The following is a 13,469-nucleotide window of genomic DNA, read 5'->3' as shown; positions in this document are numbered from 1 at the left end:
GCGACCATGGCAGTCTCAACTCCGTATCCCGTCCTGAATCTGGTTTGAAATGGATCCAGAAAATCTGTTTCATCCAAGACTGCTTGTAGTTGATTGGCGACCACTCTCTCGATCACCTTGCTCAAAAATGGTAGTAATGAGACTGGTCTGTAGTTATTTCTATCCAGGGGATCCAGGGAGGGCTTTTTTAAGAGTGGTCTAACTACTGCCTCCTTGAGACAGGGAGGCAGGGAGCCCTCCCTGAGGGATGCATTAATTATGTTTTTCAGCATCTCCATGATTTTTTCTCCCCCTTGGACAGCCAGCCAGGTTGGGCAAGGGTCGAGAGAGCAAATCATCTTTTTCAAACTACAGAGAAGCTTGTCCATATCCTCAGTACTTACCGACTCAAATTGATCCAGTCTAACAGTAATGGCGGAGGCACTGGATGCCTCTCTAGTTGTCTCTGTCCTCAAATTGGCATCCAAATCAGCTCTTATCCGAGATATTTTATCTGCAAAATGATCATTAAAAGCGTCACAGCAGGCTTCAGAAAAATCTAATAATGGGTTCTGGGTAGGAGGTAGTTGGGTTAAGTTCCTCACTACCCTGAACAGCTCGGCTGGACGAGATTTTGCCGACGCGATAGATGCAGAATTGAAGGACTTCTTAGCTGCATCTATCGCCACTTGATAGGACCTAAGAAAGGTCGAATGAAGTGTCTTATCGGATATGAGTTGAGTTCTCTGCCACTCGCGCTCTAGTCGTTGTCCAGCCCGCTTCATTTGTCTAAGATCTTCTGTATACCATGGATTACGATTTTGAGCGGGTTGGAAAGGACTCTTGGGAGCGATCATGTCAATCGCTCTGGTAAAGTTGTTATTCCACATATTAACCAGAGTTTCGACAGAATCGCCAGCACTGCCAACCATAATACCCTCTAGGGCTTCTTGGAACCTGACGGGTTCCATCAGCCTTCGAGGGCGGACCATTTTAATCGGTCCTCCACCCCCGGAGAGAGGGATAGTGGCCTTCAGTCCAACCTTAACCAGGAAATGATCCGTCCATGACAAAGCGGAGATACTAATTATCTCCGCCCACGGATATGCCTGTTCCGTGCAGAAGACCACATCGAGGGCATGACCTGCACAGTGTGTAGGCTCGGAGACTATCTGGGAGAGGCCCATGTTTGTAATGGAAAGCACGAACTCCTGAGCTGCGCCAGTAAGGTTGGTCAACCCAGTCTCGAGGGGGATGTTGAGGTCGCCCAGGACTAGCAGTCTAGGCAACTCCAACACCAGCTCCGAGACTAGTTGCGTCATCTCGGCTAGGGAGTCCGTTAGGTTACAGGGTGGATGGTAAGCCAACAGAATGAATTAAGTCTATATCCCAATGATGAACAGAAGTATTGCTTATATGGAATTACAGGAAAATGCAACTGAAAGGGGAAATCAAGAAATCAGGAAAATAAATATATTATTATTATTATTATTATTATTATTATTATTATTACACATCCAGTTTTATTGTGTAGTTTTGGTTATAGTGTCTCTTCTTTCTTGCAGAATGTAATACCTTAAATGGATTAGTATCAGAAGTTTTCATCCGTTTCTTCGTGGAGACCATTGGACATTATTCCCTTTTCCTAACTCAAAATGAAAAGGCTGAGAGAGTCTTCCAGAGAGAGGCCTTCCGTAAATCTGTGGCTTCAAAGAGCATCCGTCGTTTTCTAGAGGTCTTCATGGAATCTCAAATGTTTGCTGGGTTTATCCAAGATAGAGAACTGAGAAAATGTAGGGCAAAAGGTAAGGCACCACTTATTCACCTGCAGAAGAAAATTGAATTTTACTAATTAATACACCTGAATACATGTTTAGCTAATGAACAGAGATTGGAAAATCCCTCATGCAGTTCAGGGGATTCCAGGGGTCATACTCTAAAACAGTGATTCCCAAACTTTGGTCCTCCAGGTGTTTTGGACTTCAACTCCCAGAATCTCCAGCCAAATTGGCCAAGAGTCAGGAATTCTGGGAGATCAAGTCCAAAACATTTGGAGGATATCTGGGAACCACTGATCTAAAAGGTAACTTTTCCAAGCTCTGTCCTGAAGGAAAGCATTTAGTACATCAGCAAAATTTATGCTTGTTAGTTGCCTTGGCCAAACCTCAGTGCAATTTTCTTCCTGATTTGTATGAACATATTAGTATTGTGCAACTTACAAGAGTTACGACTTTTAAAAGCACTGTAAGTATTACTAGCAGAAGTATCCAGCTTTGCAAGGGTGAGGAATTCCTTAATTCCCATTCTATCCTGATACTCTTTCTCTTTCCGCCTCCTCTCTCTCTCCTCTCCTTCCCCTTTCTTCTTCATTGATCTTCATCCTGGTGTTTGTTCAGCTTTTTCTCCTGCTTAAGAGTTCAGGGACCCTATGGAAGCCCTTAGAGGCCCACTGGAGAAATGAGTATCTTTTGCCTTCCTGCAAGTTTCTCTTTGTTAGGGAAGATTAAAGAAGTTTGCCACGTAAAGTCTTACAGTTGTAGTGCAGGATGCAGACAGATTTTAATTAATTAAAATCAATCAATTTTAAACCAAATTAATCAACAAGTGCAACCCTGTGCATCAGTGCCACATTTCAGGTGTCTTGAGTTTCATTGTCTTGGGGCTATGGAATAAGCAGACACACCCAGACACACACATTCTTTTATTATTATAGATTCTGTAATTAATTAAATTTTTATCTGCCTGCAATGAGAAGTCTGGCCATTAGAATGGTAATTATATCTGCTGGAGGCATCTGGTTTGAAAAAGTATTTTGGAAAAGTTCCATAAGCCACTCAAAGAAATGCAGTTGGTAGATAAACCTCAGTACTAGGAGAAAATCCAGCAAACCCTAGTAACTTGTAAAAAATGTAGGAAACCTTTAACCAATTAAAAAAGTACAGCTGCAGATTTATCAGTTTTTCAGACTTGTTGGATGGCTTACTGTTTGGACTTGGTATGACTATAGTACCGTTTTGTATGCCTGCCTTGATAAATGCCAGAAAGAAGTGAACAAAGCGTGAAATTGCTTGCTAAGAATCAATGCTGGTGTTATGTTAGAAGTGTAATTGCACAACAATGCCACCTGCTGGGGCTCTGGACTGACTGTAGTTCTGCTTTATAGCTCAGGATCAAACATAACAAAAAGGTTTAGAAAGACAAGGGGTGGAAGCTTTATTACAGCATTTTCCCTTCTGAATACAGATAGTCTGTTTTGAATATGGGGAAAGGAAGAAAGAAATTGAGGTTTCTTAGTACTTTGGCCAGATTATGCAGGGTGCCCTGTAATAGTAGTCAGATCAGTAATGCTTCATTCAAGTAGTAGTCATGTGCAAAATGGAGGACATTTTTTCATATTACAGTTGGCATGCATTCTTGTGCTATGATAAAATAAATAATGAGTTTGTATCACATTATACACACACACACACACACACACACACACACGAGAAAAGCTTTATATAAAGTGTGGATGAGACATAAAAGACAATTTTATACCAAAATTCCAACGAAGCCTTCCACAGAAGAGAAAATTTATTCAAGGGTAAATGGTTCATGTATGAAGACATTCTAATCAAAACAAATGAAGGATATAGGATAAAACTTAAAAGACCAACTATATGAAGAAGGAATAGAAATACATTGGTTTCCCTATCAACTAGTAGAGAAGTTCAAAAAAAGATATGAAAACTTAGGGAATAGAAAAGGAGACAAAAGAACTAGAGAAAATTCTGCAAACAGGAGAGAAACATGTGATAACCAAGATTTATAAACTATTATTATCTGAAAGAAGAAACAATTAAAACAAGCATGATAAAATGGATGCAGAATATAGGGAACCCAATACCATTAGCAAGCTGGGAGAAAGCATGGAAAGAAAACCTTAAATTTATGAAATGCAACAACCTTAAAGTAAATTATTATAAAGCATTTCTCAGGTGGTATATGACTCCATCTAAATTAGCAAAGATACAGAGGAATAACAATAACATCTGTTGGAAATGTAAAAGAGAATTAGGGACACTATATTGCATGTGGTAACAATGCAGTGAAGCAAACGCATTTTGGAAGAACATCCACAGGAACATCATAGAAACAATGCACAAGAACATACCTTTAAGACCTGAATTCTTTCTACTGAATATTCCAGATGTTATACAAGATAAATTAAACCAAGAGGAAATAAGTACAGTACTATATATGATTACGGCAACGTGAATGATCTATGCAGAGTATTGGAAAAGGAAAGCTGTGCCCGTAGTGGAAGAATGAATTCTAAAACTAAGTGATCTAGCTTTAATGGACAGATGTATGATGTATATAAATGGGAAAACAATCCAACAATATGAGAGGAAATGGGGAGAAATATGGGAGGTATAGAGACAATCAAAGATAGAGGAAAAATTTAAAAGCAAATCTAAAATAAACAAGGAAGAGACGATGATGAGAAGAGATCAAAAATGAAACTTTTCCAGATAAAAGGTTGGGGAAAATAACTAAATGAAATGAATAGACTCAAACTAGTGCAAGCTTGAGAAAGAATAACCAATGTGTTGTATTATTAGGAAGTCAATGTGTATGTAGAATGATTGTAGAAATATAGGGAGAAGGTGGGAAGGGGGAAGGGGAAGCAAGAATGAAGATGTTATGTGAGAGATCTTTCTTTTAATCTGTATTAAAACTTAATAAAAATTAATTTTAAAAATGGAGGATATTTTGGAATCCCTCCTGGACAGAAGAAGGCTGAAATGTAGGGCATGTCCAGGACTTCTGGTCACCCTGACTACAGAGTTATAACATTATGGTTCTCTTTTAACTGTCCTGGCTGCATCCTATGGGATCTTGGGATTTGTAATTGAAGGAGGGGCATGTAGAATTCTCCACAGCATTCTCTAGTACCTCTCCAATGTCAGATCCTAGGATTGCATAGGAGGCAGGCATAGCAATTAAGTGGATTTCTAGTACAGTGCACCCACGCCATATGCAGGCACACTATAAGCAGCTTTCAGCTTATGCTGAAGCCGTGCGGCAGATACATCAATGGTGCATGCGCCCATGACACGCACGCCGCACTGTGAGCACAAGCCCCATTATATTCAATGGGGCTTGAGCATACATGTTTTTTGCCTTACGCCGGGGGGGGGGGGGGGGGGTCCGGAACGGATCCCCCATGTAAGGTAGGGGCTCACTGTACTGTAACTGTGTGATGTGAAATGGCCCTTAATCTAAGCCTCCATAATCAGATGATATGAGAGGATGCTTGCTAAATATACTATAATTTGTCTTGAAAATTAAGAAACAGAATTAAGCCAATGCACCATTTTGGATTTCCTTTCAGAGGAGGCTAGGGTGGCCGCTTCCTGTTGTTCTTAACCTGGCAGGTCAAGATCTTTTTATTCAAGTTGTCTTTTGGTAATGGACCAGCTACTAAGGAAGCAGCTTTCAGTTGGGCTCCTATACGTTTCTTTTGTCCATGATGTGTTCCTAAAATTGTTTTTTGATTTAGTTGTTTAATATTTTTAGTTGCATTTTAACATAACAACTATGGTTTTAGTGATATCTATTTCTTAATCATGGAGCCACCTTGGAACTTAGTACTGAAAGGCTGGATTAAATCAACACACAATTAAATAAATGTGGTGTTTGTTAAAAGTTAAATCACAGCTTCTTATTTAGGGGCAGAGCACACTCTAGACACAAAGTTTTACATGGGTTTTGTTTACTTCACATTTTTTGTATCAGTAAACTCCTTCTTTGTGTATTGTGACATCAAATATTTTGCATTTACTGGGCACATTCTGCTGCTTACAAGACTGCTGATTCCATCATGGGTATTATGCTGAATTCAACAAGAAACTGTTCTCCTAAGAAATAGTTTGAATGTGCCTGATTGTATTAAGAAGATAAGAAGGTGTTTAAAAAGGAAAAAAGGCTGCTGGACTAGGATGAAGGAAGGCATAGAACTCTATAAAGGACAGGACTTCACAAGGGCTTTGAAAATACCCTTATAAAAAGCAATACTGAAAAAAGAGCTCTTTAAAAAGTAGTTCTTTGGCTGAGACAAAGACAAAAGACTTGGTTCTCCTGTCTCTTGGGGGGAGGGGAAACCCAGTGATTTCTCTTTGATCTGATTCCCTTAGGACTCTTTGAACAGCGGGTTGAACAATATTTGGAAGAGCTTCCAGACACTGAACAAAGTGGAGTTAATAAGTTTCTACGAGGCCTTGGTAAGGAACTTGGTTTTGACATATTTAACATACTTGTGTGCATATTGAGAAAATTGTAGAAAAAAATTATGGTTATAAGGCACATTCTATGCCTGTAGGCTACTTCACTGCAGCATCTGCTAGCTATACAATAATAATAATAATAAATAAATTTTTTATTTTTATACCGCCCTTCCATGAGAAGCAGGGATCTATTAAAAAGTAACGGAAGAGCTAATATGCCCAGAAAATTGCTGAACTGTTTTAAGTGTTGGTGACACTTTTTGTTTCATCATGAAATGTGTAAAACAGTTGCATATTTTAAAGTATGGTTCCTGTTGGTCAAATGAAATGCTGAAAATGATGCTTCTACAGAACTGAACAAGGCTTTTCCATGAGTATTTTCTTAAGCCCGACGAACAGTGCTTTTGCTCTCAGCTTTGAAAGATCTGCCCTAAGTACAGTGTGTTGTGAAGTAATTTGTCCTAGAATTCAAAAAGAAAATGATGCACATAAAGAGGGGGGTTCAAAATATTACTGCTATATGTGCACACATGGTTATGTATGCAGATTTTGCAAGCTGTTACTGGTGTTCTCAAAGAATAGGCATACAAAATATAGAAATCTCTTCCCTTTCCCCAATATTCTGTCTGCTTGACCAATCTATTATCCAGTACAGTTAGTTTTTTAGACTTGGAGGAAGCTCTTGGTGCCAGTGGTATTCATGCATCAGGCTCAGGAATAGCTAGCACTAGTCCCAAGCATGCAATAGACAAGGGACAAATCAACTAGATAATGCTCCCTTTACTCAGAAACCATTAACACAGTACTTCTTCTTAACTGCTGTTGGATATACAAATTTCTCTCCTTCCTGATGCCATTACCTCCAAACCAAAACTCTCATAGGCCTCAAGGAAACAGAATATCTGAATAGGAGGTAGGTCATTTGGCTATTTTTTTAAAAAAATAACAAAATGAAACAAAAACAACCTAAGAACAGCTACAAAGCCTGCAAAATCGTGGATGAACTCTGAGATAACCACTCTACCTGATCTCTTTTGTCCAGGTTCGTTTCCTGGAACAAATAAAAAGGAACTGGTTTTTAGCTTATTAAGGGGGCCCTCTTGAGAGTTGCCCACAACTTTGTGCAGCTTCCCAGCTTGGATATCTGCTAAGAATTTTCTGACACTGAATCTGTCCAGGCTCTCTCTTCACTGCTGAGCAGCAACTGGGAAAGAGCATATAAAGTGTCATTATTCAAATACTTTGGAGAGTCTCCCCCACTTCTCTCCTTCACTTGAGCTAGTAGGAGGGAGGTGAAGAGGGTCCCTAAAGAAACCACTCATCAAAAATTGTTAGTAGGGATGGACCTTGAGTCTCTGAAATTGCAGTGCTCTTGCCCACTCATTGCCCTTCCTGACACAAAAGTAAGGTAATTGGGAACCATCACCTAGGTGCTGGGAGTGCCTTGAAGCAGCAGTAATTAGGCTTCTCTCACCCCTTCAACTTCCCCAGAACTGTCAGTGTATCTGTTAGATGATATTACTCCAATTAGTTTGAAAAGGATTTTAAGTATAATTTAGAAGTTGGAAATTTTAAAACGAAATGTGAAAGAAAATGTAGCATTGTTTCATCTGATTTACTCACAAACCAAGATTCTTTGAGTAAGTTGTCTGCATGGCTGATGTGCAGTGACTCTCCAGATGTTGTCAGACATCCCTTTATTACCCTCACCAGTTGGTTATGCTGAAGACCACACATTCCTTGTCACTGCTGTACTACTTTTAAAACGCTCTTTCTGAGTAACCAGATAGCATACTACAGATGTGTTGAGTGCCACGGCCTCTTTACAGATGTAGCATTGAAGGCTGATGGCTTTAAATGCATGTTAATAACTTGAGTGTGTGTGTGTGTGTGTGTGTCCTTTTTTTCAATGCAGGAAATAAAATGAAGTTTCTTCACAAGAAGAATTGATTCCTTTCTACTGAGGTATTGATCCAAAGACTATTTATGACACTGGGCACAGAGCAGCTTTTCCGATGCTGCTGCCAGAAGGGGAAAAAATGAGCTGGTCCAAGTTTAAGTGACTGCAAATGCTGGTTGATGGTGTGCCAGCAAAATAATAATTATTATTATGTACTTGGATCGTTACTGCAAATAATGTGCTGTAAGTGTCTATTTTTTTTCTGTTGAGGGCAGGGACGAATGTGGTATTATTTGTATATTCCTGAAAATAACAGGTGCTTCTTTCTTTAGTACGAACTGAGTGATGCTTGGTGCAAACTAAATGGCTAATTATGTGCAGCTGACTGTCTCAGCAAAACCACTGACTTCAATGGATGTTTGTAAGAGCTCTGTGGTGAACTGTGGAAGTGAAAGAATTCCAGTGTGAGAAATTTGGGGGGGGGGGTGTTTAAAAGAAAGAGGGCCCCTTTATACATACATACATATATATATATATATGACAGAGTTTATATTTTTCTTTAGAATGTCTTCTAATTCATTTTTGGTTCAGAAAATCGCCAGTTACTCTGTAAAAGGTACTTGATTCACAGTCACAGATTATCTGCTTTGTTTTAAATGATGGTCAGTAAGTTGTAATGCATCCTGCACTATGATTGCTAAATGTGGAGAAACCTCTGGCCTTTTGACACACAAGCTGCAAGTGATTCGGTACAGTCCGTCCTTTCCTAATGTATGATTTCTAATAAATTGTGTAAATATTTATGTCAAATATCCATACTTGTTGAATTCTTACCAGATTTTGGCTTGTGAGTAATACCATTTTGGAGTACTATTCACTAACTACTACTATTATTAGAAAACATATCCGGGATAGCTGTGTTGGCATACAGCAAAGTACAAAAACATCCAAAATAAAGGTATTAGTGTTTTGTAGATTTAGGATGTTATTATACTTTATGTTATTAGGCTGAGATCCTTTATCTTCAGCTTTCTCGCCCAGCCACCTGCCTTCACCACAGAACTCCAACTGAATCACTTCCAAGACACTGGAGACTAGAGGACTGGGCAATGATATCCGTATCATTCTCCCAGCCAGAAGGTGCCGTGAAAATAGGCAGCTGAAGTCCTGCCATAACTGACTGGTTTCTCTCTTGGTCTGGGAGGTTACAGGATACATCCACAAACAAGCATGCCCACCTTTTTATTAGTAAATCTGGATGAATGTATACAGTATCTCTCCTATTCAATCAAAGTCTGATCACAACAGCTATATGGTTGTTGAAGGCAAGATTTCTCAATCTCCCAAGATTGATCCTTCAACCTTAACTATGGACACTTTTGCAAGTACAGTATTTACCCATACATCCCCTCCAATTATCACGCATAAATATGCATAAAATAAATTGTAGTCTTGGGGTTCTCTTGTATTTTTTCCCTACACATAAGAGTTCAGTTAGAACAGCAGTTAATTTTTCCCCCTGCACACTTGTTTTTACTACTTATGGTTGATCATTCCTGTGTCACTGGAGATCAAAATACTGGTGTACAGCATTGCTAGACTGAAAACTGGAGACAGCTTTTGTACCTTTAATGGTTCAGTAGAAAAGGAAATTTTTAGCAGGTGTTCCTTGTTACCTGGTTGCATAACAAACAACACCTCTAAAATTTCATTTTTTACACAACCATTAAAGGTATAGGAGCTGCCTCGGTCCTATTTTGCCTGATCATGGGGGTTGGCAGGGAAGTATTCAGTTCATTTAATTGCTCCCTTCTCCATTGTGGGGTTCAGGAATGTCTCGCTGTTCTCTGGGATTGTTCTAGAAGGTAAGCCTGAAGCCCAGCATTCTGAAAAAGCAAGAGTCCTCAGTCAGTGCGGTGCAACACGCACCAAGTAATAACCTAAGAGGAGGGGAAACCACTGCTCCTCAAATATTTGCATTTGCTGTGGCATTCATCTGCAACTTTAAAATGCTGACAAGATGGTATGAATGGGGTGAGGCTCATTGGGAGGAGAAAGGAGAGGCCCCAGGTTTCTTTGAAATTTTAATTTTTAAATAAAAATTAATTTTTAAAAAAATCTTTTAAATTTTTCATTAAAAACATATTTGATCAAATTTTCATTTTAACCACATGGTAGTACTATGTAGGTGTAAATACGTCTAGGCTTTGCGTATGGTAATGTAATTTAAATGTATCATTTTATATTGTGATAGTTGTTTCTGTCACAACTATTACCATGACATTCAGTGATATATGGGAATTATAATTTATGAGTAACCTTAGTACAAAAAACTTTACTAAGGATTCTATACGTTGTGGGATGGGAGGGGGGGGGTCAATGGGTGTGTGTGTGTGACACCAACCTTAGTGATGTCACTGTCCTCAGTAAATTCTGATTGTATTTGTAGAGCCTTGGAACACTTGAAAGATTAACAAGCTTTTATGGATGCTAGACCACTTCATCAGATGTATTTTTATGCCAGATAAAATGTGCTTTTGCCACAACAGGCTAAAATGGAAACAGTGCCCTTCAAAGTATTTGCAGAACTTATCACAGTTCTCCACATGTGCAGAAGAGCTTTACTGTCTAAACCAAAGCTTCCCTCCAGCTTTATTATAGTGTCACAACAGCAAATTAAACTACTTCAAAAGCAAAATATCTCTAGATATCTTCAAAAAGAGGCTAACAGCTACTTGCTGAGAGATCATTGAGCAGGGGTTGGACTCAATGGTGCATGATGCCCCTGCAGAATCTATGATTGAAGATATCTAGAGATAGTGTCCTTAAGCACTTGAGTAACTCCAACATTAGTCCTACAACTGAGCACGAAGGTTAGAACTGTCCAAACCATTGTATCCCATGTATTGATGCAAGGGCTGGACAGTGAAAAATGCCGACAAAGAAAATAAACTCATTTGAGCTGTAATGCTGGAGAAGAGTGCTGAGGATACTGTGGAGTGCCAAAAAGACAAACAAATGAGTCAAACCAGAAGTCTACCTGGAATCAAAGATGATGAAGCTGAGGCCGTTGTACTTTGGCCTCATCATGAGACAGCATGAGTCATTAGAAAAGACTATAATGCTAGTCAGGGTAGAGGGAAGCAGAGAGCAAGACCACATGCCAGATGGCTAGACTCAATCAGGGAGGCCACTGGCCTGAACCTGCTGGATCTAAGCAGAACAGTTGAGGATAGGGAGGATTGGAGATATCTCATTCACAGGGTCACCATGAGTCAAGTCCAACTTGAGGGCAGTTAACAACAAGGTGGATCCACTGAAACGAACAGAACTTTTCAATAAACAATAATTAGGCTTTATTGGTTTTATAACAGGGTGAATAACGTGACAAAGGAGTGCCTTTTATTCAGAATTTTAGAGCTACTATACATAGTATACCTATTGTGAGCATGGTAAAACATAGGTTAATTATTTGGTTTGTCCTGAAAATTCTTAGCTAGCAATATTTTCTGGTGCCAAGGGAGCTTCCCCTCTTATGGGGGGGGGGGGAGTGTTCACATTTAATGGCACAAATTCAATATGCACAACAGTCCTCCAATGAAGAGATAAAGGAAGGCCATACTTGTTGAATATCATGTAGCTTTGTAAAGGCAACATTGCATCCCTATAATTTTGTATGGTTTTTTTCCTAAACAAGCCTTTCAAGCCAGTATTACTCACATTGGCTGTTGGTCCCTGCAAGTTTCCAGGAAAGAAAAACAACTGTAGCCAATGGGAACAAATACAGTGTCAGTTCCTCACACACTGGGAGGAAAAATGCTAGCCTGTGAAGCACAGCTTTAAGCTTTCTATTCTTGGGAAGGCTAGGAAAATTAAGGGCCACATTGCTCATGGCTATACTGGTAAGTACTATAGATATAAAATCTCTAGAAATGCTGCTGCTGGAGAGGGGAAATGACATGAAGGGAGCAAATATATTTGGTACAGTGGACCCTTGTTATACACTGGGGTTTGGTTCCAAGATCCCCTATGTATAACAAAATCTGTGTATGCTCAAGTCCCATTAAATATGACAACAAAATGGTGTCCCTTATACTGTAAATAATGGAAAATCAAGGTTTGATATTTGAAATTTATACTTTTTTGGAACATTTTCAAACCATGTATGCTTGAATCCGTGTATAAAAAATCTGTGTATAAGAAGAGCCGACTTTCTTTTTTAAAAAACTATTTTGTAAATTTAACAATAAAAACTGCAGAGTAATTTAGCTAAGAACTTTATTATCCGGCATAATTATTTAGCCAGAAGTAAGGGCCATTTTAGTGCAAAAAGGATTGAATAATAATAATAATAATAATACAGCAGATGCAGGATACTTGCTTTGAATATCAGTCATAGGAACTCCAAGGTCCTTTACGAGCCCCTTAATGAGGATAGCAGCATCTACAACTAGAAAAGGTAAAGAAGCAGTGAAGCAGACTGAGTTGCCCACTCAACGAACTTTCTTCAAGCCCGTGGTTTAGCTAAGAATGTCTATAGGGTGGGGGCTCAGAAGATGCTCCCCCACAGTGTTCCCAGAGGCCAAAAGTATGTAATATCAAAATACTTTAACAGAATTTTAACATAACTATTTAAAACATCTAAAGCACATCCCTCATCTCCTAGCTAACTCAGACCCCCTATAACTCTCCTAATGACACACGCTCTTCAACCCACTAACCCTGAAAGACTACTACATGTCATTTGTTCTTGTGTGCCTTCAAGTCATTTCCAATTTATGGGGACCCTAAAGTAAACTTATCACCAAGATTTGGCAGGATTTGTTGAGGGAGGTTGCTTTTGCCTTCCCCTGAGGCTGAGAGTATGACTGGCCTAAGGTCAGCTAGTGGGTTTTCATGGTCAAGTGGGGCAGCAGAAACAAAGGAAGATTACATGCCAGATGGATTAGAAAGCTGGGCCAAAGCTAACAAAATGAACTTCAAGAGGGAGAAATGTAAGGTACTGCACTTAGGATGGAAAAATGAAATGCACAAATATAGGATGGGGGACACCTGGCTTAACAAGACTTCATGTGAAAAGGATCTAGGAGTCCTAGCAGACTACAAGTTGAACATGAGTCAACAGTGTGATGCAGCAGCTAAAATGGTCAATGCAATTCTATACTGCATCAATAGAAGCATAGGCCTGTTACAGACTGCCAAAATAAAGCTGCTTCGTGTCTCTTTGGAGGTATGCTATTTAAATGATGCATGGGTCCTAAGAGTCCGGAGGTCGCACCAAAGCCACACTCCATTCCTAAGCACTGGAGTGCAGCTTTGGT

The 13,469-nt window shown here is 39.4% G+C and overlaps 1 protein-coding gene across 4 annotated transcripts in view; it reads left to right on the top strand.

Annotated features, from left to right (window-relative positions):
* Positions 1-8,974, top strand: part of LOC149314445 (DENN domain-containing protein 2B-like) — a 228,540-nt gene extending 219,566 nt beyond the window's left edge. For all 4 annotated transcript variants that reach the window (XM_089521130.1, XM_089521132.1, XM_089521129.1 and 1 more), the window contains 3 exons: positions 1,545-1,784; positions 6,159-6,245; positions 8,164-8,974. In XM_089521130.1, the coding sequence (XP_089377256.1) occupies positions 1,545-1,784; positions 6,159-6,245; positions 8,164-8,198 (362 nt within the window). In that variant the 3' untranslated portion in view covers positions 8,199-8,974. The remainder of the gene's footprint in view (positions 1-1,544; positions 1,785-6,158; positions 6,246-8,163) is intronic.
* The last annotated feature ends 4,495 nt before the right edge of the window (positions 8,975-13,469 follow it).

The sequence above is a fragment of the Sceloporus occidentalis genome, unplaced genomic scaffold, assembly GCF_023333645.1.
Source record: "Sceloporus occidentalis isolate IW3139 unplaced genomic scaffold, rSceOcc1.0.p SCAF_4, whole genome shotgun sequence".
Classification (NCBI taxonomy): Eukaryota; Metazoa; Chordata; class Lepidosauria; order Squamata; family Phrynosomatidae; genus Sceloporus; species Sceloporus occidentalis.
The sequence above is the reverse complement of the archived record's forward strand: the minus strand, read 5'-3'. Positions and strand labels throughout refer to the sequence as shown.